The sequence below is a fragment of the Myxocyprinus asiaticus genome, chromosome 37, assembly GCF_019703515.2.
Source record: "Myxocyprinus asiaticus isolate MX2 ecotype Aquarium Trade chromosome 37, UBuf_Myxa_2, whole genome shotgun sequence".
Taxonomy (NCBI): Eukaryota; Metazoa; Chordata; class Actinopteri; order Cypriniformes; family Catostomidae; genus Myxocyprinus; species Myxocyprinus asiaticus.
This window is the reverse complement of record NC_059380.1, coordinates 12078747-12104611: the sequence shown is the minus strand read 5'-3', so window position 1 is coordinate 12104611 and position 25865 is coordinate 12078747. Positions and strand designations below refer to the sequence as shown.

At 36.8% G+C, this 25865-nt stretch overlaps 2 protein-coding genes across 20 annotated transcripts in view; one reads left to right on the top strand and one right to left on the bottom strand.

Annotated features, from left to right (window-relative positions):
- Positions 1-463: 463 nt before the first annotated feature.
- LOC127427960 (nicotinamide phosphoribosyltransferase-like) lies at positions 464-23276 on the bottom strand. Its single transcript, XM_051675953.1, has 11 exons — positions 23014-23276; positions 20446-20581; positions 18731-18834; positions 18488-18616; positions 12503-12661; positions 8426-8556; positions 6546-6771; positions 5879-5998; positions 4536-4676; positions 4279-4404; positions 464-2854 (listed from the first exon to the last, which is right to left on the bottom strand). The coding sequence occupies exons 1-11, from the start codon at positions 23062-23064 to the stop codon at positions 2672-2674; spliced, it is 1506 nt and encodes a 501-aa protein (XP_051531913.1). The 5' UTR covers positions 23065-23276; the 3' UTR covers positions 464-2671.
- Positions 23277-24249: 973 nt separating this feature from the next.
- Positions 24250-25865, top strand: part of LOC127427958 (calcium-dependent secretion activator 1) — a 167003-nt gene continuing 165387 nt past the window's right edge. For 7 of the 19 annotated variants that reach the window (XM_051675943.1, XM_051675945.1, XM_051675940.1 and 4 more), the window contains exons 1-2: positions 24252-24605; positions 24799-25156. In XM_051675943.1, the coding sequence (XP_051531903.1) occupies positions 24821-25156 (336 nt within the window). In that variant the 5' untranslated portion in view covers positions 24252-24605; positions 24799-24820. Of the gene's footprint in view, positions 24606-24798; positions 25157-25865 lie in introns of all 19 variants that reach the window. The other 12 variants (XM_051675949.1, XM_051675952.1, XM_051675942.1 and 9 more) reach the window with 5 other exon arrangements.

The window sequence follows — 25865 nt, the reverse complement described above, 5'->3', positions numbered from 1 at the left end:
AATGTGTCCTGAGGCATAATTTACCTAAAAACATATCTGTGAAATTATGTTAAAAAACTGCCTCTGAGTGTAAGAATTTAAACAGACTGAATATAAATTTGAGTATAAATTGTAAAGGGTAAAACAAAAAAATTTGTTTTTGTTTTTTTCAAAAGAAGATGCAGGGCAAAGTAAAGCCACGTAACTGTTTTCATTAGGGAAGTTCACATTCCTTCCTTTGGCATTCCATTCCTGGTCTGCTATGACAGCTATTAAAGTAGAAGGTTGTCCAAAAGGGCACTCCTCTATTTTTATCCAGTTGAAAACTGGGGCAGAATCCAGACATGTTTGCCATGTTTACAACCACCACTGCATTTGGTGGATATACTCAACTACCTTTTCTTAATTTACAAAAACTTTACCAGTTTTTATTTAATGCTCTTAAAATTGCCAAAACACATCATAAAAAGAGAGGATGAGAATATTTAAATGTTAAGATGAAGTTCAAGCTATATTTATTATCATATCTTTTTCTTGTTTGCTTGTCTTTTTGTCATACAAAATATAATTTCTGTAAAAAAACAAAACAAAATGCACCAAGACTAAAAATTCAAAACAAAGTTCATCATTCAAACCATTAAAGAGTATTTACACAACAGAATAATATGTCATTTAGGTGTAATTATAATTATTACTTCATATTAATGTACAGTATTATTGGTTAAAAAAGAGCTAGGGTCAACTTCATTTCAGATGTTTAGATCAAACAAGAAATTTGTCATTTCTTATTAATTAATTGACACAATAATGTACACTGTAATTAAACCCACTGCAATTCTCACTCAGCATCAGCAGTAGCACTCAGTAGGTGTCAAACATGACATAAGCTTGATAGAAAAAAACATAAGGCATTGGTAAAAATAGTAATCACTGAACAGTCATTCATGTGTCACACAGAATGTAAGGAACATTAAAGGAAAGAAACTGAGTGGAAGTGAAAAATAAAGAGAGGAAATGACAGTGCAAGACAGAGTGACCAGCACTGAGGTCTGAGTGGTCTTTAAGGCACCATCAGCAGTTGTATGAAGAAAAAAAAACAAAAAAAAACTGGGAAGTCTATAACTCCACAAAAATCACTTTTTAACCATTCTCAAGAAAATGTGCATGTTTTTATTATTTTTTTTTATGTAGCATTTACTTAAGGTACATTAACAGGCTAATTATAAGAGCAGGATAAAAACACAATCTGCTGTCTAAAGAAAACATATTTTCTCCAGAAAATAAATTTTTAAAGGGATAGTTCACCCAAAAATGAAAATTCTTTCTTCATTTACTCACACCTCAAGATTTGTATTACTTTGTTTCTTCAGCAGAACACAAACAAAGATTTTTAGAAGAATTTCTCAGCTCTGTAGGTCCATGCCAAAATTTTGAAGCTCCAAAATCCACAGGGCAACATAAAAGTACTCCAGATAACTCTGGTGGTTAAATCCATATCTTCAGAAGCTATATGATAGGTGTGTGTCTGAGAAACAGATCAATATTTAAGCCTTTTTTTTACTATAAATTCTCCTCGCTGCTCAGTCAATTTCCACTTTCACTTTCTTCTTCTAGTGTTGTCGGTGATTCACTTTCTTTGTGCATTTTGCCCCTTACTGGGCAGGGAAGAGAATTTATTATGAAAAATAACTTAAAAATGTATCAGTTTCTCACCCACACCTATCATATCGTGTCCGAAGATATGGATTTAAACACTGGAGTCTTATGGATTACTTTTATGCTTCCTTTATGTGGATTTTTGAGCTTCAAAATTTTGGCACCCATTCACTTGCATTGTGAGGACCAACAGAGCAGAGATATTCTTCTAAAAATCTTAATTTCTGTTCTGCAGAAGAAAGACATACACATCAAGGATGCCAGCAGAAAATCATGAGAGAATTTTCATTTTTGGGTTAACTATCCTTTTAAGTCTCTGTTAACAAAACTATTGTTCTAAAAGGTCAGGGGCAACTTCTATGTGAGTTAAATAACACTAAGAGTGGGGTGATAAGCTTAGTATCCATTTCTTGAACACAAAATGGAAATAGCTTAAAATCTGATTTTGTTTAGGACAAACTTCTTAATTGCTATCTTTTATGTGCACATGTGATAAATTTATCAAGTCAAATCTATTTAAAGAACATTAAAACCCCTCAAAAAGTGAGACAGATAGTGATTTCTAAAACTAAATAGTCAATTTATGCATTTTCAGAGTGAACAGAGACCAGTATCATGTGCTGAACTACTGGTACAGAAGCCCAGAGAAGATCATTAGATCACCTATAATGAAGTTTCCTTCATTTTTCTGCTAGGGTGATGATCTAGTTGAAGAGAATACAAACCATGCCAAAACACTGCCGTTTGCATTCTCCTGAAACATATTCATGCTAAATGAAGCACCTACAAAGATATCTGGCATCTCGTAACATCCCGAAAACAACACTAAACCATTAATTTGAGGAAAAAATAAGAACAACTGGGAGACCCAATCCAAAACTGAGGGGTCACCTCAAAGGTCTAAAAGTCAGATTTTATATTAAATTTTAGAGTTAACTGGCAACACTGTGATCTGCTATTCTGCGAATGACTGAGTGTTGTGGTGAACAAGTCAGTGGTTCGTCTGTAGGTGGCAGTGTTGAGAACAATGTGCATCCTAAGTGTGATAATGCACACCATTCATGATGCGTTTTTGGTAGATATCCAGAGTAGTGCCATCATCTTCGTTGTGCTGGGCAGGGGTTATGTCCTCCTCCAAAAGCTGAGCAGCTTTACGGATCTCATCCAGAGTGTATTCCTGCAGTATGGTCCCATTCTCAAACACAGTCACCAACATGTCCTACAAGAAAAGACCATAGTAATGCTGATTACACACCAACAAACAGAGAATAGCACCACAGATGATATTCAAATGCAGTAACTCCCTACATTTACCTAAAACAAACGTGAAAAATTCGAAAGGTTGTACACACTGAATTAATATTTCTCACGGTTTTCGAAACCTTTTTATCAAACAGCATATTCTAAAATATAAAGACAATTATACATATTACCCACATGTTTTTTTTACAAACCTAAATCTATAAAACCTTTTTATAATTAAATTAATGAATTGGACCAGAAAGTCAGAAAATCAGAGCTTTGGATACTTTGAAGAATAATATATATATATTTATATATACATACATACATATATATATATATATATATATATTAATTTTTTGGTCTCTACATAATTCCAATTTGTGTTATTTGATCGTTTTGATGACTGAACTATTATTCTAAAAAGTGGAAAATAGTAAAAATAATAATAATAATAAAAATAAAGAATGAGTAGGTGTGTTCAAACTTTTGACTGGTAGTGCAACTGCAGCAGGATACAAGGATTTCACAACTGAAAATTGAAGGTTGCAGATTCAAACACAACAAGCTCTGAAATCCCCTAAATTCCACAAAAATAAAAACTCTCTCATTATTTACTCACCCTCATGCCTTCCCAGATGTGTATGACTTTCTTCTGCTGAACACAAACAAAGATTTTGGGGAGAATATCTCAGCTCTGTAGGTCCATTCTATGCAAGTAAATGGTGGCCAGAGCTTTAAAGCTCCAAAAAGCACATTAAGGCAGCATAAAAGCAATCCATACAACTACAGTGGTTTAATCCTTGTCTTCTGAAGCAATATGATAGGTCTGGGTGAGAAACAGATCAATATTTAAGTCCTTTATTTACTATAAATTCTTCTCCCTTCCCAGTAGGTGGCGATATGCACAAAGAATGTGAATTGGCAAAAACAAAAGCAGAATTTGAAAGTGGAGATTCATAGTAAAGAAGGACTTAAATATTGATCTGTTTCTCACCCACACTTATCATATCGCTTCTGAAGATATGGATTTAACCACTGGAATTGTATGGATTACTTTTATGCTGCCTTTATGTGCTTTTTGGATCTTCAAAGTTCTGGCCACCATTCACATTGCATTGAATGGACCTACAGAGCTGAGATATTCTGCTAAAAAAAATATTTATTGCTGTTCTGCAGAAGAAAGAAAGTCATACACATCTGGGATGGCATGAGTGTGAGCAAATGATAAGAGAATTTTCAATTTTTGGGTAAACTATTCCTTTAAGCTGGACACCTTAGATCAAGTGATTTCAGAGCTGCTTCAAAATAGCAGACATCTGCACAGTTAACAAAATTAAGAAACAAACCTAATTTTAAGATTAGGAGCCAGTTATTACACTAAACAGAGACATAGCTTACCTCTTCTGGTTTGCCCGCTCCTCTTTCAACCGTCTCAATAAAGCCATCTGAGTTTCTTCTCAGAGAGAGACGACCACGCTTGGATCCTTTAGATGGGTCTGTCACTGGCTGCTTATAAACATCCATCTATAGGGTCAATACAGGTAAAGTGGGACAATTACATTTAATCTTCTATCAGTATGTGTATATTGTTGAATTACTATTTATCATCATGTAGTTCAAATATGATTTTGGGAAAGGATAAAAATCCAACTTACGCCTTTGCCATTAGTCTCCACATAGCTGCATTTGAAAGCGCAGTTTAGCGTGTCTCTGTTGATTTTCTGCAGGAGAGCACTTCCACAACCAAAAAACACATTCTCCGCACTCCAGCCCTCATCGCTTAGTTTCTCCAGAATCTGCGCTAGCCAAACAACAATAATACTGATCAGAATATGATCACTATTTACCTGCTGTGATCAATAATACTGTTAATAAGCAAACACTTAGTCATAGAAGATCAACATTCAGTATAACATTATCATATCATTATATATGAAGTATGAATGTTTAACCTCTGGTAGAGGTATATATTGGTAATATAGTTAAATAACTAATATTGGCATTATATTCATTCATTTTCTGTTATAGCATCATTTCATGTACAGCTGCTTTGAAACAACACCTTTTGTGAAAAGCGCTTTACAAATAAATTTGACTTGATTTGACTGGTAGATGGTACAGGTACTCTGTACGTAGCGATAATCACTTTGAGAAATTGTGTATACCTACTTCAATTAGAATACCAAATAATGGTGAAGATGTAAAAGATAAATATTTAAGGAGACCATTAATTTGTTGAAGGGGCTTTATTTTAGGTATTTAGTGGGTCTGCATAATGTTTTTATAATATTTTATAAAGCATTATTTTAGTAACATTTTACAATCTGGTTCGATTTGTTAACATTAGTAAATGCATTAGGTATTATGAACATTTATTAGTCTTGGTTAAAGTTAAAGCTGAAGTATGTAACTTTTGTTTTGTTAAAAAAAACTTTCTCCTATCCCAGCTTAATATACAGAGGCAGCTATTTGTAAGATGTGTTGCCACAGCTGGAAGCACACAATTATCTAGAATTTCACTGTATGCTGTAGAATTTGTGTAGGATTTGTCTTCATTGGAATTAAGGGCCTAGCCAAACTAGTCAGAAGTGTCCACCCACTCTCGGCCATGTATTGCATTTCCAGTCATACAGGTACAGCTACTTTTCACTTAAATGGGGAAAGACTGAAATCTCCAAAATGTCTAGTCAAAATTATGTTTCAATAACATACAATAGTTCAAATCAACAATAACATCTGGTATTAACAACAATGGTATTATATTGTATATTGTGCTTCAATCACACTTAAAATTATTTTTCCAGCTCATCCAGCTATAGTCCATGCATTCTGGTTAAGAGTAAAAACTAAAACTGTAAAACTTCAAACTGTAAGACTGGACTTCCATACTTTCAGCTGCCATGTTGTTGTTGTTTTTTCTCATTCATATTTATAAGGGTTTTATTATACACATTACACTGTCTGTAATGTCACAGTCTTGATTTATAGTTTAGTTTACCTCATTAATCGAGTTCAGATCAATCCCATCCCCCTGGATAATGCGCAGATATGATGGGAGCACCTTGTAACCCACTGAGTTCAGAGAACAGCCAAAACACTCCTCCAAAATCTTTAGCACCTAAAAGAAAAAGAGCAAAAGACAAATGTGAGAGGAAGAAATTGAGTTAATCAATCTACACAATTTCAATAAAGCAACAAACTAATCTCAAAGCCATGCTATGCCACAGTATATGAAAAGAAAATCGATATCCAAAGGGGCACTGCTCGTAAACAGGAATTGAAGCAACAGATGCAATCTAACTCCTTCAAGCCCCGTCAGCCACAAAGCAGTACGGCCACAGAGTATCAGACAAACCTTCTAGCAAACCTATTTGCATGAGTTAAAAGCAAGGGCGTAGATTTGGCTTGAACATTAGGGAGGGGGAGGGGGGGTTACAGTGTGAAGAATTTCTATTTCCACTGATCATGATATAAATATAAGGGGAGGGTTGTACTTGCTTGTGTTTATTATCCCCCCATACCCCCTGGAATCTACACCCCTGGTTAGAAGTCTTTACTTCACTAAAATAAAGCTCAATCACTGAAATATACTGTAGAAAAACTGCCTTAAGGTCTGTACTAGCGAACAGCACTAGACTTCAGTCATCTGATACGGTAATGCACACCTCAAGGAGGGTCTCAGCGGGGTCCCCGGAGTCTGGGCGGATAATAAGAGTTGAATCCTCGCTCCTCTCCATCACTCTCTCTTTCAGTTTGTCCCCCCAGATGTGCTTACAAGCCTTAAAAATGTCATAGCTGTCGCTAACCACAGCTAAAGGCCCAGAGGGGAACTGGTCCAGCAGACACTCAAATGCCTCCTTCTCTCTGCTCTTGCCCCAGGAGATGATGGTGCTACAGGGACATCAAAAACAAAGTATAACCAACTATGAATGTGCACAAGTAATCGGTTAGTCGAGTACCCGTTCTGCACCAAAGTATTTGACTAGTAAAAAACACTATTGAAACGATGCAAATAGATTTTCTTTAGCACTTTGTACTTTCCACTGGAATCTTGCCATTACAGCTGAATGCGTTGGAGCTGCTGTAAACACGTGACATTGAGGTGATGGCGTGTGCTTTCAGGAGCATCCAAGCGTGCCAATACTTTGATTCTAATTTGTATAATTGATTCTTGTTAGAGTCATGCATCCCACTTAATGAGGATCTGGTTTTATGATGGAAAGTATATGCATAGCAATACAAGAAATTTGATACGAGAAGTTTTTATATGCGCATTACCCAAACGGAGGCAGCCTAATTTTCAAATTGGTTTCTATGTAAGCTCTTTGTTATTGCAAATGTTTTTTTATTGTTATTTTTAAATCATGATGTTTTTATTAATGCATAGTGTTCGTTTAAGTTTTTTAAAGAAAGCATAGGTTGTTAAAGTAAGCTTATTTTTAAAAAAGTTATAGATGACATTTTATTGCTTGTTTTTAAATTTGTAAGAGTAGTCTACTACAAAACTACTCAAAACGCCCATCCCTTCTTCTAAGCAAGAATCGCTAGAAAACTAATCAATGACCTGGAATTTCCGCCCACTCCAGGTCGCTTTTTTTTTTTTAGATTGCTGATGTAAAACGTTGATGCACTCAAAAAAATAATCAATTAAATAATAATAATGATAATTGTTTCACTTTGTTAACTGACAAATAAAAACCATTTTCAGCAAATGAGTCATCAACGTCTAATGATGTACTTAGCAATGGATTGAATTATAAAAAGCTCAGAGTGATTCATATGTTCAGGCTGATTAAGGAATGTTGTAATAGGTGCAAAACTTAAATCTGAACTTTAGGAGAATAAAATGACATCATAGTCATAGATAAAGTTGTGCGGTTTTAAATAAAGAGTGCTGAGCTATATTGGGAAAGCATAAAACAAACACAGATAAATGATTCTACAGCTGTGAAATGGATGAATGCGGATATGGAGAACAAATTAGAATTAACAGAACAAATGCAAATTAGATTTGCATTTCCTGAAGTGAATACCAGTGTTTACAAAGCAGAAATAAAATAGTATTAAAGTTTACAGTAAAATGATAAGAGAAAAGTAGTAAAATAGTGGCAAAAAAAAAAAAAAAGGACCATATCGTAATATGATCGTAATATGCCTTTGCGGTCTAAAGATGGCTGAAGAAAAAAAAGAAATACCATTCACAATTCAGCACGGAAACATAAAGATGCAATATTTGTATAAATTAATCAAAATGGGACATTTTGAAACTTTGATCTGAAATTTCTTATAAAGTATGGCTTCACGTGCACACACACACACAAAAAAATGCTGGAATTATCTACGAAACAAAGTTTGAACTGAGTTTGTTCATTAAGCAGTACAGGCTGAATTAATTGCAGAAGTTTTATACTTAGGGTTAGGAGTTCAGAAAAAAATCCCTAATCAAAATGTTAATTAAATGTCAATTTCAGAGTCAGTTTAGAATTGTATTAGTCAGTGTTTTGACTAAATCAGTGCCCAGTATGAATGCATGAATGTGCTTTACCTGTGCTCTGCAGCAGGGATGGAGAATCCAGCCATAGGGCAGCCGTAGTATCGCTGTACCATGAGTACACCTGCCACTGTGTCTGTGCTGCTAAAATTCACTAGGTGAGCAGCCCCACCAAGTGCTGCCGACTAGTGTAGTAAAGAGTAAGAAAGATAGACAATTGTTAGCAGTCACTGAACCTGTTTAATGTCAAATCCATAGCCCCTGAAGTCTTTATTTTACATTTACGTACAAAATATCAATGCATTTCCTGCACTCCATTTACAACATTAGCCAATTCATATTACCCATCTATTGATCCTGTTTTTTGTGTAACTGAATTAAAGACAGTTGCTTTTAAGAAGCAAATCATATGTGAGATGTTGATTCCCATAGACAATGTCCTTTAAAGTCAATTATGTGGCCATTCAAAGGCAAGAAGCCATTTTATATATTCCCTATTTAAAGCTGAAGTTATTGACTGGGTCTCAGTTTATTCATTGCAGGGTCACAGTAATAGGGGGAGAGTCTGGGGAAGGCTGTTGCTCTAAAAAGCGAGATATGCTTGATTCCAAGCAAAATCTTGTTGCCCCCCTCGGGGATGGGAAAATGGCTGTCAATATTTCTTGCTCTATTACATGGTGTATATATTTATGGGGGGAATTTGTGGAGTTTGTATAATTTTATTCTTTAATTAAAGAACTGATGAGATCTGGGCTTCATATTAACCCAGGGAAACTAGAACTGTATTAAACCCCTGTTGTTTTAAGTAGCGAGGCTCAATTCTGTCACTGTAATTTCAGCAAGGGTCTAGGGATTGCCTCCAGTAATTGTAAGTGCATTAACAGGGGCACAGCTCTGCACAACATGATGTGTCATTGATGGAGTTTCGATTTGTTATTGGATCATCATACACACACACACACATACACACACATCATACACAGACACTAGTGCAAACAGACAATGCTCCTAGACTGATCCAAGCATTAAACCCTAGCATGTTCATCAACAACAAGTTTTATAATGTAATTCGTAATGTCATATTTTTTTTATGATATGAAATTAGACTTCCATTTTTAAATCTAGGCATTCTAGGCATACTGCTGAATTACAGACAAACACTGCTGAGCAACCTCAGAGACCTGGGTTCTGGTCCAGTAGGAACCCGGAAGTAATTATGGAGATTCAGAGGTGCCATTTTTGCTATGAAATGAAATGTTTACTCCACTGTCGGTTAGGCTTAGAGTTGGGGTTTGGGTGCAGATTTAATCAAATATGCATTCATGTTGACAATTTTACATCATTTTTAATACATCTTGCTTTTGGTGCCACTCTGTGGACATTTCACCTGGAAACTGGAGCTCACACGTGCCCATACGTTCAACAATACTTCCAGCATCGGCTGATGGGGGGTAGTGATTATAATTGTGGAAAGCACAGAAAGAATTCACAGTGTTATCAGTCTGATATAAAGTTGGCCCCGGTCAGAATTGAAAATGTCATATTCAATGTGATTTCGCTGTTCACAACATCATCCAGATCTGTCTCATATGTGAGAGAAAATATACCAGATTTGGGCTACATTTAAAGGAATGTTCTGGGTTCAATACAAGTCAAGCTCAATCAAACAGCATTTGTAGCATAATGCTGATTACCACAAAAATTAATTTCGACTCGTTCCTCCTTTTCTTTAAAAAAAGCAAAAAGCAAGCTTACAGTGAGGCCTTTACAATGGAAGTGAATGGGGACAATGAAAGTGAATGTGGCCAATTATGGAAGGGTTTAAACACAGAAAAGTGAAGCTTAAAATTTTTATTAAAGCACTTGCATTAATTCTTTATTAATCTCTGCATTGTCCTTTTAAAGTCATTTTAGGGTTTGTTCACATTACATTGTCATTTTAACAAAGTTGTAAAACTGGCTATAACTTCACACAGAAAAGGTTTGTAAGTGATTTGATCACACTAAAATCATGTTAACATGCATATCTCCTTTATGTCTTGTGGCTATACTTTTAAAAACAGTCAGTATATTGTAATGTTCAAAAAGTGCCTCACTGTAACTTATTTATTTATTTATTTTTTTAAAGGAGGAACGAGTCAAAATGTATTTTTGTGGTAATCAACATTATGCCACAAATGCTGTCGATTGAGCTTAACTTGAAATGAACCCAGAACATTCCTTTAATTGCAGTGTGAACATCACCTAGAAGACAGTACAATGGCAAGTGAAGACATGAAGGTCAAATTTTCCAACCTTTTCGTACAGTAAAGACTAAAACAGGATTAAAAGCATTACAATCCATCTATCACTGCATGTCCCCTGATCAGGAGCGAGTGATGGTGAAAAGCGAGTGGGAACCCCAAGCGTTAAAGTCATTAAACTCTGCTTGGCATCATTAATCTCCTCTTGAAGCCATTATTAATCCAGTCAGCTATAACCTAGAAAATACACTATCAATATCCCACAGTCCCTAATGAAGACACTGTAGTTCTACACAACATGGTTTGCTCTGTTTTCAGCATTTTTTCATCTTCATAAATACATTCTGCACAGCAGCATCTGCCCATCTATCCATTTCAATTTGAAAATCCTACAATAGCAACAACTCATCAATAGTTTTAACTAAGGTTCTTACCTGGACTTTTAAAAATGGTCTGATGACACATTTTTCTTGACCAACGAGATGTGTTTGATGTTCTGACTCCACCCAAATAGTTCCACTTTGCAAGGAAAGTATCACCTCCTGATTAGGTATTAAAAAGGCTCCTGCTTGGTTCAGATTTTAGTTCCACATGGAACTCGTTCATGTGGTGAAAAAACAATGAGAACCTGAAATAGTTCCAGGAACTAGGAAAAGTTCCTATCCTGTCAGTGGATATATCTTATGAGTCAGGGCACATTTTATTATGTGATTTAATTAACCTGTCCTGTACTGCATGTCACTAAAATAACCTCCATCCCTTCATCATTTTGGTCTTACCTAGCAGGTGAAAGGATTTATTCCATGGGCAGCAGCTACAGGTCACAATTCATCTTCAAACAAAGTGGGCAGCATCCAAGTAATATCACATTCGCTACAAACGTCCCACAAGATAAGTTTTCATCCATCCTTTGATATGATCTAAACATTTCAGAATATTTTTTATTCAATTTTAATTGTAAACATAAAATATTACTAATTGGTCTGGTCTCTGGGGTGTGATCTCTGAAAGCCGCGTCACCATCTCCAGTTTTAGACCATGCCGTTCTGGTCTAAAAGGGCACCACAGAGGGCTCGTGTCACACCCCATCATTATCCAGTGGTCTCTCTCTCACACACAGACACACACAAAGGTGTCCTGCATTCAGCACGCCCAGCCAGACAGTAACAGACTCACAGCTTATCACAAGTTACCCAACACCTGAACTCGCCACTGTGATATAGATGGAACCTGGCAGAGTTGACCTTTACACAGTGGACAGACTGATTCAGGAGCTGAACAGTCATCTTTACTCACACAACCCTTCAAACAGCATCACCCGATGACCCAAAACTCATCAGTGAGACAACCTCACTCACTCTAACATGCCCAACATCTGGGCTTTTACCTCTGAGTTGTATAAAAATTGAGAGCTGTCTGTGTTATTTGCTTTTCTTGCATAACAAAAGGTAAGGTCTGATCTTTTTTTGATTAAATGGAATTGTCTTTTCTCATAATTTAGTTTTCTACTTTCACTAAATAATGTCAGATTCCATTTGCCCCAGAAGAACGGGTCTCCTTAAAAACCACTGTCGGCTTGAGCTTTGATTACAAATAGAGTAGAGTTTTAGTACCAGAAGCACTTCTTGTTTTACTCTAAAGATATTTCAGTGCTTTGAAGTGGTCTTCTTCAGAAGTACTGTGGTGGTAAAATCATGGTACTATTGCATTTGCCACATTGCATGATTACCATTTTCATATACCATGGTATTTACATAGTACTCCAAGGTATTTCAAATAATACCATTATGGTAACACCATGGTACTTTTTTGGTAAGGGGAATGTTTTAAATATTCACTATATGAGTGTGACTAAATACGAGGAAGTGGAATTATTGATACATCATACCTCTTGTGAGGACACCCCTCTGTAGCCGAAATCATGCAGCTTGATGTCCAGACCCTCCAGACTCCCTGACGTAGCCTTCAGGTGCTTGGCCAGAATCTTTTTGAACTCCCTGGAGATTGTTGCCACGGTGATGGGGTACCACATTTGGAGCAGCATAGTCTGTTGGGACAGAGTGTACATACAGTCACATGTACGTCAGAGAGCAGACCAAAGATGGCTCCTGATAACACTTTTTATGGCCCTGACACAATAAAGCTCAATTCCATGACTATTTTACCATATGACGTGTTTAACACATTGACATCTGTCCCTATAAGGATGAAAGTTCACTCAACACAAGAAACATATTGAGTGATAGATATTGATTGTTTGCATGTTCAACAAAACACTGATGACTATAAAAAAAATCAGAAAAGATTTGAACAATTTTTCAAATTATTGCGTTTTTTGATTGACATCAAAACATAAACAGATATGTGCACTTTGATTTAGCTGTCAGAATGCCAATTAAGCCATTAAATAGAAAGCAAAATTGAGCTAATGGGAAAAATTCTAGGAGCTCTATTTTTCGTTTGCACTAAGTCTTACCTCATTTTCATGAGAACGCTTATTCAAAGTTACATTTTCGTAAAGCACAAGTGGGCCTGGGTGGGACTGTTTGCGCTATCTGTGGTTGTATGTGTGCAAACGGTGGGTCTATTCTATGTTAATGAAGTGGCGTAAAACGCTATTTCCTGAGAAATAGGCCATTGCGCTTCTGAACCATGTCTGTTTTCAGCACAAAGTCTAAATTAAATTCCTACATTTGCAGTTTGGAGATTCCACCAGCAGGTGGTAATAACGTTCATGTCCAAACTCGGAAAATATAGTGGAACATAAAATTATTTCTCTGAAAATCACAATCATAATAATTTATGAGATTTGTTTTAAACTATCTATAGGTCATGGTTTATTTTTCAATTATTATTGTTATGTTTATATTTACAATTGTATTCATGATATCATTTGTAATGGTATTTTTCCACTTCTTGTCGTAAAGTGATTTTTAAATCACTGCAAAAGGGGCCGGTGGAAGAAATTGGAGAGGATAAAAAGTTTGGATTTAAAATTATTTTTTTGAGCACTTCGTTATTTTGATTACTGTATATTTTTGTTTCGTTTGAAGTATAATTTGAATTTAGACATTTTTTGAATTTGTATTTTTTTGTTTCAATAAATGGTTAGGGTTAGGGTCAAAACTGACCGGTAGAAGTGAATTGTGTGCTGATACAACCACTGTTAATCCTAGCCATGTTTTGTGTGTCAGAAGATGAAAATTACTAATAATACCTACATTCCCTATAATTTAATGGAGCGTCCATCCAAATCCTGACGAGAATCACATTTTCCATGCATATCAAAGGAATGTGTCACTGTCATAGAAATATGCCTGACAGTCAACAAGTTAATGCACAAAAGAATTTACGTCCATATTTCTGTTCCTCTAATTCATTGCAAACAGTCCAATTACACTACCAAGTTTTTATGAATGTGCAGTATTTGTTTATATATCTGGTGCTTGATTAAAATATAGGAAGCAGATGGTGCAATAACCGGAGAAGAACCTCAGAATTAAAATTGCACTTGACCAAGCCCATTAGTGCTTTGCACGCAAACTTTCACCAAATCCACTTGTGCCTTGACTTACTGCATGCTTGCACGAAAATATCAAAACTTCATGGCCATGCCCATTGACTTTGCGCTTATGACTTAAAGCATAGCGCTGCGCTTAGCACTAGCACTCTTAAAATAGGGCCCCAAGTGTGCTGAACAGGTTTTGCTTTAACTGTATATGACTTTTAAATGATAAAAGAAGGCATTAACATTACATAACACTACTGTATACATTATACATACACATTAACTACATTATAAACTAGAATTCACTTGCCAAAGCCTATCCAAAAAAGGAGAAGACAATAATTGACCCCATTGTAGATTTTAGAGTTTTGTAGTCATTTAGCAGACACTTTTATGCAAAGTGAATTATGCTGCATTCATTCAACTCAGAAAGTCAGATTTTCCAACTTCCTACTAGGTAAAGTGCAACGGAAAGCCATTAGAAGTCAGAATTCCAATGGGGTAGCTAGGGTGGAAATGTTCAACTCTGATTTCGCCGAGATGCAGGTGTGGTAGCATTGCCTTTAAATTGTTAAATTGTAACTTGGGTCAAACGTAGCCTTCCACAAGCTTCTCACAATAAGTTGCTGGAATTTTGGCCCATTCCTCCAGACAGAACTGGTGTAACTGAGTCAGGTCTGTAGGCCTCCTTGCTCGCACACGCTTTTTCAGTTCTGCCCACACATTTTCTATCAGATTAAGGTCAAGGCTTTGTGATGTCCACTCCAATACTCCAATGTCCACTTTGTTGTCCTTAAGACATTTCGCCACAACTTTGGAGGTATGCTTGGGGTCATTGTCCATTTGGAGGACCCATTTGCAACCTGACTGATGTCTTGAGATGTTGCTTCAATTTATCCACATAATTTTCCTTCCTCATGATGCCATCTATTTTATGAAGTGCAACAGTCCCTCCTGCAGCAAAGCACCCCCACAACATGATGCTGCCACCCCCATGCTTCAAGGTTGGGATGGTGTTCTTCGGCTTGCAAACCTCACCCTTATTCCTCCAAACATAATGATGGTCATTATGGCCAAACAGTTCAATTTTTGTTTCATCAGACCAGAGGACATTTCTCCAAAAAGTAAGATCTTTGTCCCCATGTGCACTTGCAAACTGTAGTCTGGCTTTTTTATGGTGGTTTTGGAGCAGAGGATTTTTCCTTGCTGAGCAGCCTTTCAGGTAATGTCGATATAGGACTCGTTTTACTATGGATATAGATACTTGTCTACCTGTTTCCTCCAGCAACTTCACAAGGTCCTTTGCTGTTGTTCTGGGATTGATTTGCACTTTTCGCATCAAACTACATTCATCTCTAGGAGACAAAATGCGTCTCCTTCCTGAGCAGTATGATGGCTGCGTGGCCCATGGTGTTTATATTTGTGTACTATTGTTTGTACAGATGAACGTGGTACCTTCTGGCATTTGGAAATTGCTCCAAAGGATGAACCAGACTTGTGGAGGTCCACAATTTTTTTTTTTTTTTCTGAGATATTTGCTGAATTCTTTTGATTTTCCCATGATGTCAAGCAAAGAGGCACTGAGTTTGAAGGTAGGCCTTAAAATACATCCACAGGTACACCTCCAATTCAATACACCTCCTATCAGAAGCTAATTGGCTAATTGTCTAAAGGCTTGGCACCATTTTCTGGAATTTTCCAAGCTGCTTAAAGGCACAGTTAACTTAGTGTATGTAAACTTCTGACCCACTGGATTTGTGATATAGTCAATTAAAAGTGAAACAATCTGTCTGCAAACAATTGTTGGAAAAATTACTCGTGTCATGCACAAAGTTTGTTAAAACGACTTGCCAAAACTATAGTTTGTTAATATTAAATCTGTGGAGTGGTTAAAAAAATTATTATTATTGTGTGTAAACTTCTGACTTCAACTGTGTGAGTATGTATGTATATATATATATATATATATATATATATATATATATATATATATATATATATATTATTTACACTCCCAAGCAAAGATGCTGTAGTGTGTTAGTCAGTATTCTGAAGACAATGTCATTTTTGTTAAAATGCATCCTATTTTCTCTGTGGAAAAATAGCCGTCCAAGCGGAGGTATGCCACTCCCAAGCAAAGATGCTGTAGTGTGTTAGTCAGCTTTCTGAAGACAATGTCATTTTTGTTCAAATGCATCCTATTTTCTCTGTGGAAAAATAGCCGTACAAGCGGAGGTATTCCTCCCTATTTCGCGGTTTAAAGCTATTTCCCAGCTTTAGTAGTGTAGTAGTAATCTGAGAAATCATGGAGTGCCGATGAATGAAAATACTGACTGACTGGCGATGCATGTTACCTTAGCTGACACATTAACACAAACAAATTGTCTTTTGCTGCCATCTGCTGGCTAAAATCTGCAATGTCACAAAAATAAATGTAAAGAGACACATCTAGCTTTTTACACATCTGCACTGCTCTTAAATTTAGTTTAGAAATTTTGTTGCCATTTGACAAAAATCATAAAACAGAGAAGATCTCTTTAGACCCACAAGACTGTGTGTGGAGATTTAAAAACAAATTATTTTGTCCTATCATTAAATATCAATATTTTGACATTTTAATGAAAAGGCACATTTTGTTCAGGCCATTTGGTGCAACCATGAGAAAAATAATTGATATTCTTGACTTTTTAGAAAACTTTTTAGAAATTAATGAACTTGTGTACACTCTCATGTATTCAGTAATCTCATGTAAAGTCCTGTTTAAAAAGCACCCCAGGTGAATACTTCATAAAGTAGGATTCCAACAGTGTGCAGAGCTGAAATCTAGGCAAAAGTTGGATTTGTTTAACATGTTTTGGTCACTACATAATTTCCATAAATCCATTTGTGTTGCTTAACAGTTTTGATGACTTTAAAATTATTCTAAAATAGCAATAATAACGAACAAGTAGGTGTGTCCAAACTTTTGAATGGTAGTGTATATCAAATAGGGGAGTCCCATCTCCAACCTTCAAAAGGTTCAAAGGTATGTCAGGAAAATTCTACTACTCACTGAAATAATGATTATTATGGATTATAGCCATGGATCTTCAGACAGGCAGCAACACATATTTATAAGACCAAAAATGTGAGTCTGCAAACTGCTTTTGCCTAAAGTCTGCAGTAGAGGTCTGTACGGGCCTTAAAATGAAACCCGAACCTGACCCGTACAATATCGTCAGATTTTAAGCCCGAACCCGAAATCACTTACCATGTAATTTCTTCTCCTAGCAAGTACTGTTGCAATAGGCTGTATTTTATGTAAGCATATAGGCAACATTCGTAGCAGTACTGAAACAGTAAACATACACAGTTTTACAAGGCACAGCAGCCCCTTAGTACACTAGAGCAGAAGGGGAAAAAAAGCATTGCCTTACCGTTTATTTGCTGAAACTTCACATGGTGCAGAACAATCTGGAATAAAATGAAACAATGCAACAGTCCCCTCTATGCAGCCTGAACTTGTTTAGAATGTTGAATCTTCTAGACGCAGCGCAAAGAATGAAACAGAGCGCAGGTGTCTCAGCATGCATTTTTGAAAATTTCAAGTTCTTTTTAAATTGACATGGTGTTTAAAACATGCCGGTCTTGCGAGACACTGAAGAAAAATCGAGACGAGGTGTAAATGTCAAAGACATTCGTCCAGCATGTGTTTAAACAATGGGAAAACAGAACAGATGCGCGCAAATCGTGTTCAGTGTGAACGGCCCCTAACTCGTCCGTTCTCGTATGTCTGTGAGTGAGAGCGGGTACGTGAAACAAGTTCGGTAAGCCTGTTTATTTTTTCATTAATTATAAACCCGACCCGAACTCGAAGTCCTACTTGAAAAATTGACCCAAACCCGGCCCGAAACCCGTTGGGTTCTTGGGTCCCGTTGGGCCTAGGTTGGGTTGCAGACCTCTAGACTGCAGGGCTGCAGGTCAGGTCAGTACCTAATGACCCCATGCCCTTACTGACCCAGTCACTCTGTTATTTGTGTCCTGCATCAGCGGCTAGGAGCATACTGGAAATCAAAGCCCGCTGTCCTCCAGAACAACAGCATGGCAGAATCATCCAACATGAAGTAATGTGCCACACCATCAGCTTTTTAAACCATGCTGACAGTAAGCCATTCATGAGGGCTTTTGTTGTACTCATATTGGTGCAGACCACTTTAAATTAACAAGACTAAAGGATTAATTTCCTTTTAATTTTTAAGTCCTACTATTATTAAAAATGTCCATTTGGATACTTGCGGTGTCTGAGTAAATTACTTTTGTACCCCTGTGCATTATCTGCATTGGCTATCCTTTTAAAAAGGGTTTAAAAAGAAGATGAAAGAATACCTCAATAAAATTGGTGAGCCAGAAGAAATCTGGATCCGTGTTCTCCACTGTGAAGAGGACGTTCCCTCTGGGAATGATCTTCCCCTCGGGAACTGCTTTGATACGGATTGGAAGGCGGCCATCATATTTCTGACAACACAATTAGGAAAAGGTTGTTATCACCCTATCCTTCATCTCCAGAACAAAATTAGCAGACTTCAAAGCTTAAGAAAGTTTGACTGTGATAAGAACTTGTGTTTGAACCTCTAAAACTTTCCGCCATCCCTCTTCATCGAACACTGTCTGTTTAAAGTGCATCTGATAAAACACTTTCGCCTCTTGTATCTTCTCCTCTGTGATGACTGGACCTGCAAGATATTTTTATAAGATCAAAGATTACATAATGAACAGAAAAAACCCCCGACAACAAATAGACTTTGTTGCAAACTGGGAGGCCATTAATGGTACAGCAACAATCACCTTTAGACAATGATTACGCGCTCATATGATGCTACTGTAACTGTATCAATTTGTTTTATTCCTCAAAGCTAAGTAGCACTGTCTCAGGGTGCTTTCACACTAGCACTTTTGGTGCGGTTCGTTTGACATTGAAGTCAAGTTCGGCTTTTTTTGGATAATTTGAACCCAGTTTTCCGAAATCGGGTGTGCACCTGCAAAAAGCACCAGAGTCCGCTTGAAAAAGTGGTCTGGGGAACGGTTCATGTAAGGTCCAGTATGGTTCGCTGCTGAAATGAACACAACCGCCTTAAATTGTGGAAGTGAACCGCAACTGACCTTATTCACGATAACACCATCTTTGATATTTAATGGGGATGACAACAAGGCTGTGAGGAATAGACTTACAGTCTCTTCAATGGGCTGTACTGCAGTTTAAAGTATTTTTGGATCAATCCGCAGACAAAACATTGATAAAATATCTGTCTAAGAACATTCAGTTTGCAAAGAACTCCAGACAACATGAGTTGTGGAAGATCAGATGTGATCTAGGAGCAATTTCTCTTGCAATGCATTCACAGGCTTACGGCAGACAAACACTAACTTTCTTCACATCATTGCACATTTAATGCAGAAGTCATTTTGTGCATGGAACTTTTGGTGGTAAATCCAAAGAGAAAACTTCAATACTTCACTTAAAGTGATGCTGACGTCTTTTTGAGTTGTTACCTAGTTACAGAAGTAAACAGCTGCCACTTGTTCGTGCTGATGGCGCAATCGTACCATGGTTCCGACTCAAATAACAAGATGTAAACAGAGACACTGGAGGCAGTGGGAGGTGGGAGGAAACGAACTCTGATTTGGACCAAGCAATCGAACCAAGTGTGAAGGCACCCTCAATAGTTACAAATTGCACCTCAAAGTTTACAATGGCAATTACGTCATTTCAGCAGAAATGCAATGCCGTGCAACACCAGAATAATTGTCCCACAGTCCTATAAAATGATTGGTATAAAGCGTGACTGTGTGATTCTAAAGTCACAAATAAAATATACTAAGCAATTATTGCCATTCACACAGTATGCACATGGTTGTAGGCTTTGTAAGTCTTGTACTACTCCAAATCAAATGGTAAGCTTAAAGGGAATTACCCTTATGTAACTGTTCGTTTGACTGCAGTATGGTGATGGCAGTGGGCAAGAGCCTCAGAATAGCCAAATATAGACTTAGACTTAGAAAAAGATGTTAAACATTAAGCTTCTAAATTTTTTTAATCTTTCAGCTTGTTTTGAAGATCAACTGTCCTTGAATGTGAGCTATAATCTGTTTTGGAAAAAGTTTCTCATTATCTCGTTTCTCATAATCAGGTTAGTGATATAATGTACAAAAAACAAAACAACAACAAAAAAATATCTTGTTCATTCTAGTGAACCCAAACACAAAAACAAACAGTATGTCCACGTTAGCCAAGTGGGGCTTCACAAAGGTTTTTCCAAGTAGTTAATAAAATTAACAGGAATTACCCGCTAGATATTTCTTTAGAAGATATTGGAGGCCAAAAAACACCACCTCGCTGAACTGTGCCCCCTTTTTTCGCCGACACTCAAAATAGGAGTACACCTTACTGACATTAGGTGGGTATTGCTTGTAATGGGTAATCTGAAAAGGAGAGAGGAAGTTTGATTAGAACATTTGTATACACACTACATACACACAACTGAATTCACCTGTGTATCACAAAATGCTTTCAGAAAACCGTCCCTGATTTCATTAATGATATTAATGAACAGCAACCTATTGAAACGGTATATGTTCCTGGACACAAATTTAATAATAAAGAGTGAATGCCCTTTGGTGCCATGTTGTATAAACAAAATGTGCAAACACTTCCTTGAGCCCCATAGCGGATACTTTCTGTGTCATGTCATTCTCCAAAGAGGGGTAAAAGCAAAACATAACATTTATTCCTATTTATATATATTTTTGCTACTTAAAGAGATTGTTTACTCAAAAAAAAAATATTCTCTCATCATTTACTCACCATCACGTTATTGCAATAACGTATGACTACATGGAACACAAAAGAAGATTGCCTGAGGCTGACGTTCCTAATATGCCTAACATCTCATTTTGTGTTCCATGGAAGATAGAAAATCATGTAGGTATGTAACAAGATTAAAGTGAGTTGATGATGATACCTTAAAGAAACAAATAAAGGTGTATGTGCTGTTCTTTTTTGTTTGGTTCACATCAACACATCTCATCAGACCAACCCTGAAAATCCTTTAATGTTGTTTGTGTAACCTGTTTCAAACAACACTTTCAAATTATTTTTAAGTAGTTTGTGTGGAATGGATAGATAACTATGACATGACAACAAAATGTTGTCCCACTGGTTTACTTACCTTTCATTACATACCACATCAGCCAAAATCTGATTCACCCATGATACTGGTTGTTACTTGTTTAGATCCTTATAGCAAGAACTTCAATGTGTCACTTAAGGAATGTTTGAGGGCACATATGTGTGACGTAACAAGAACGCATTGTGCTGTTTCATGTGATTAGGTATCAAACTCCTATGTTATAATTAATCATAAAAGTAATGCTACAGTAAAATAAAAAAGTGTTTAAAAAGCTCCCTAAGAATCTTAAAGCTGATGTTTTCATGCATGTTAATTATTTTCAGTTTTCTTAATAGACAATATTGTAGGGTGAGCTTTCAACATCCCATCCAGATGGGATTTGGAGCTGGGTGTTAAGATAAGGGTCAAAGTCTAATGTGAAGCGCAAATATAATTTTGCAACCTAGAAAAGTTGGAGGCTGTGAGCACATCAGCACTGGCCAAGAGGAAGATATACTGAGGTAAAGTTTTTGAATCTACGACTGTTAAAATGATCATGGAATTGGGCTAATGTAATTTACCCAATTAGATTTACCTGCCAAGAATGCAAAATAAAAAGTCTTTGAACATTACATAACAATAATATATGCGCATTTGAGTCTCTTCATAGATTTATTTCTATATGGGGTAAATCAAAATTTCAGTTTGATTTAAAATCAAATAATATGTTTCATATAATAAACATTTTTTCACACACACTTTATGTAAACTAAATAAAGACAGGTATTGAACCTCAGCCTTAGAGATCCAATCATGCAGAAAAACAATAGATTTCTATGCTCAGCTAATTCTGTAATACTATAAGTTACAAAAAAGCATTCATGGAGCCTTTATTTGGTCAACTACTTAACAAACTGTCATCTTAGCGGTTGGACACTGAGATACTTCTAGCATAATAGCTTTGTCTGTTGTACTTCTGAATTTATATCTTTTAACTTTTCAAACTACCTATTTTACATCTTTTTAACTATGGCTTTCTGATTAGTCACTTTCAGTCAAATTAAAGAGAAAACCTCAAGGCAAGCCACATTTTTCCTGTGCAGAAGAGACTGATCAAATGCAGGTGTTACTGGGGGACGACAGTTATGCTTTCAGTTGCAGCTAAATTAATTTTTGAGCTCCACGTCATCAAAAAAAAAAAAAAAAAAAAAAAAAAAAATCACTACTTTGATCAACAAAGAATTGTCTATGTACATCTGTCACAATATTCTTTATGATCACATATTTTTTTGTTTAATTGTATTTATATTGTACATTGTTTATATATTGTAAATTACAATTCAGAGAGAGAGAGAGAGAGAGAGAGATTCAGTTTCGATTCATAGATTGTCGACTGGAATTAATACACACACTAGTGGCCTTTGACGAAGCAACACGAGGTCACGTTCACTCACATAAGCCCCGCCCACCAGCGTTCAACCAGCATTTAAAACGACCATGAACCTAACCAATACCCTTTATCAAAACAACAAGAAATCTCACTTATCACAATTCTCATATATCTGTAGGTTATTGTGGACCATGTTTTCATTTATATCCCATCGATTCACGATGTGGAAGTTGACTTTATCCGCACATACATGTCACGGCTAAACCACCACAAAGGCTAGTGTCAAAATAGCGAAAACACTGTTATGCGCCCTTTGTGTTTCTGACAAGGTCTAGAGCAGGCCAGGTGATGCTTACCTTATATGAGTCCGTCGCTAGTAAAAAATTGTAATCCTGAGCTGCCATCATCAAGGACAAAGTAAAAACGAAACAGTGTCGCTCTGCTCCAGTATTTACGTGATCCGAGCCGTGTGACACTGGGGCGGAGAAGCGGGTCTCAGTAACCTTGTTTTCAACACCTTTCGTTTATCCTGGGAGAAAACGTAGTAAAATACGATCCCTCCAGTATTTTGTTTATGTGAAAGTGCGCACGTATAGGTCGCATCGTCCAGTATCAGACAGAAAGGGGCGGGGTCAGAGCAGACGTATCAAAGATACGTTCGATGACGAAAAAGGGGGCGGAGTCATACACACCAAAGAGCTCCTCTAAGCTCTGAAACAAACTACAAAAAAAAAAAAAAAAAAAAAAAAAAAAAACCTCTGTAGCCTGTTGCGTTTAAAAGCCATACTTTCGTTTTCTTGTAAAGGGTATTGAACAATAGACTGGGCGTGTTGAAGAAATATATATTAGGGGTAAGGTTAAATATTTTTTTAGTTTTTGATTTTGCTGTCAGCTTCAGCGTTTGCTTTCAGTTTATATGTCTTCTTATAAGGACTTGGATTAGACTGAATATAATCAACATAAAAATGGTTGATAATATTTAAATGTGAATAGCGAGAGGTCAGATTTACATGAGATACACCCTTTAAATAGGAATTATTTTCTCAGTTCTAGTGTCATTTGACATCACAAAAGCGTACAAAAACAACCTTTATCAGAGTGATTAGGAATTTAAAAATGCTATTATTATTTCAGCAAGACCATAATAAATCCAATTCGATCAAATAAATAAATAATAAAGATTAGGATATAAATGGTTTATTATTGTTGTTGTTGTTATTATTATTATTATTATTATTATTATTATCAACGTCATCTATTCGTTTTTTTATTAAACTTCCAATAAAGATACCGCGTGCCAAAGCAATTCAATTATTAATCGTTGTTTATTGTTGTCGCTATTACCGTTTTGGTATCAAAAACGGGTGCTGTCACCCATTAGTTTCAAAACAAGGATGAAAACCCATGCACAACGACGCAGCTGGAATCAGTGAAAAATGAAGCCATGTTGTGGATAAACTCCTAAACTAGGTTTTATGTACTCTAATAATCAAAACTCAGCTTTCTAATTTATCAGGGACAACTATAGTTTTAATAACTGTCATTTAAATGCGATGAATCTTGATGTTCGAGAGAAACAGCGATAGTGGCTGTCGCGGAAACCACGTCAAAGGCCCCCTCCCCCTCCAGCGATATGATTCGCTTCAGTTCAGAACCATGGTCAGCTCTCAGCGCGCGCTCTCAGGAAGTGGCCATTGTCGGTACATTGTCGGTACCATTCTGCACTAAATTGAAAGACTGCTGGAGGAAACCTAAAAAAAAAAAAAAAAAAAAAAAAAAAAAAAAAAAAACAGGGCAGACTCCCGCAATCCCTTCTTTTAACGTTTTACCTTCCAGTGAATCCGTTATGCCTAACGCAGATTTAAACGAGGAAAATACGCAAGCAGCAACAATTTAATTCGGTGGAAGACTACTGGCTGCAGGAACAGGTTTTCCACTCTCGTTGAGGGTAAGTGACACTTTGAGCTCGTTTTTGGATTGCAGACTGTGATGTGGACAATCAGAGAAAATACAGCCCGCGCTATCCGCGTCTTCCATACTTTTCCCCCTATGCAACGAGTTATATAGATGGTCTTTGTTACTCAAGACGTGACTAAATTTCTCTTTGGTTGTGGTATCAACGATCATTTCTTTGATTTCAGAGAGGCAATAACTTAAATTGAAATGTTGGACCCATCATCGAGCGAGGAGGAGGCGGATGAGGTTGTGGAAGAAGAGCGGAAAGTGGTGGCGGCGCCCAAAGCTGGTGGTCCTCGGGTGTCTCCAAGCAGGACCAGCGAAAGCTCTGGTGGTTTACAGCCAAGCAGAAGCGCTAATGTCCGTCCAACGAGTCCGAGCCCCTCCGTCGCGATCGAGAAGGAAAAGGATGATTTGGAAAAGATGCAGAGAGAGGAAGAGGAGAGAAAGAAAAGGCTCCAGCTTTATGTCTTTGTGATGCGCTGTATTGCCTACCCTTTTAACGCGAAGCAGCCGACGGACATGGCGAGGCGACAGCAAAAGGTAAGATCTCGGTGGAGAAGGGAAAGTGCACATGCAACAGATTGCAGCTTAAATTAAGAATTGGTGACCAACCCGATTATAGCATATAGTATGCATGGCAGATTGAACCTTAAAATATCTATATATAAAAATACCCGATTGTGTGCGCAACACTCTTTGCAGCCTGTCAAATCCAACACAAACTGAGATTAACCAAAGACCTTGAAAGTTATAACACAGAAACAAGGAGCACCAACTACCAGCTACAAACAGGTGCATGTCGCGGCCCCCTTCGGCATATCGTGGCGCCGTTTTGGCCTTATATGGCCAGCCCGCCCGTAGTCACACATGCACATACAGTATTTTCTTTCATTGTTATAATAATGACTGATGGGTTTCCACCTTATGTGTTCTAGCAAAATCTAATTTAAAATTATTTAATGTAAATCTACAACATTATTCTTTGTGGTATAACTCTTATTACTCTTTTGATTGCCATAATCCATCTCTCTATATTTTTCCTATTTTGGAAAGCTGTGGAAATGAAAGTGAGTTTTTTTTTCTTGTTTTTTTTTTTCTGTTGGAGCACACATGCATGAACATTTTACTATGGTTACCCCCATATAGCCTACTGTACTTCCATGTTCTAAGTCCAGAAATGTGAAATTTTGTGTCTTATACACACAGGACATTTTTCAAATTTCTTTCAGCCTGATCTACAACATGTGCG

What these genes read in the sequence shown, in the direction of transcription:
- LOC127427960 (XM_051675953.1), bottom strand. Translation starts at nt 23,064, where the DNA reads ATGATGGCAGCTCAGGATTACAATTTTTTACTAGCGACGGACTCATAT. An exon ending in ATCTGAACTCGATTAATGAG is followed by an intron (nt 4,677 to 5,878) that starts GTAAACTAAACT and finishes TGGCTAGCGCAG; the next exon opens with ATTCTGGAGAAACTAAGCGA. An exon ending in TGGAGACTAATGGCAAAGGC is followed by an intron (nt 4,405 to 4,535) that starts GTAAGTTGGATT and finishes TTGACCCTATAG; the next exon opens with ATGGATGTTTATAAGCAGCC.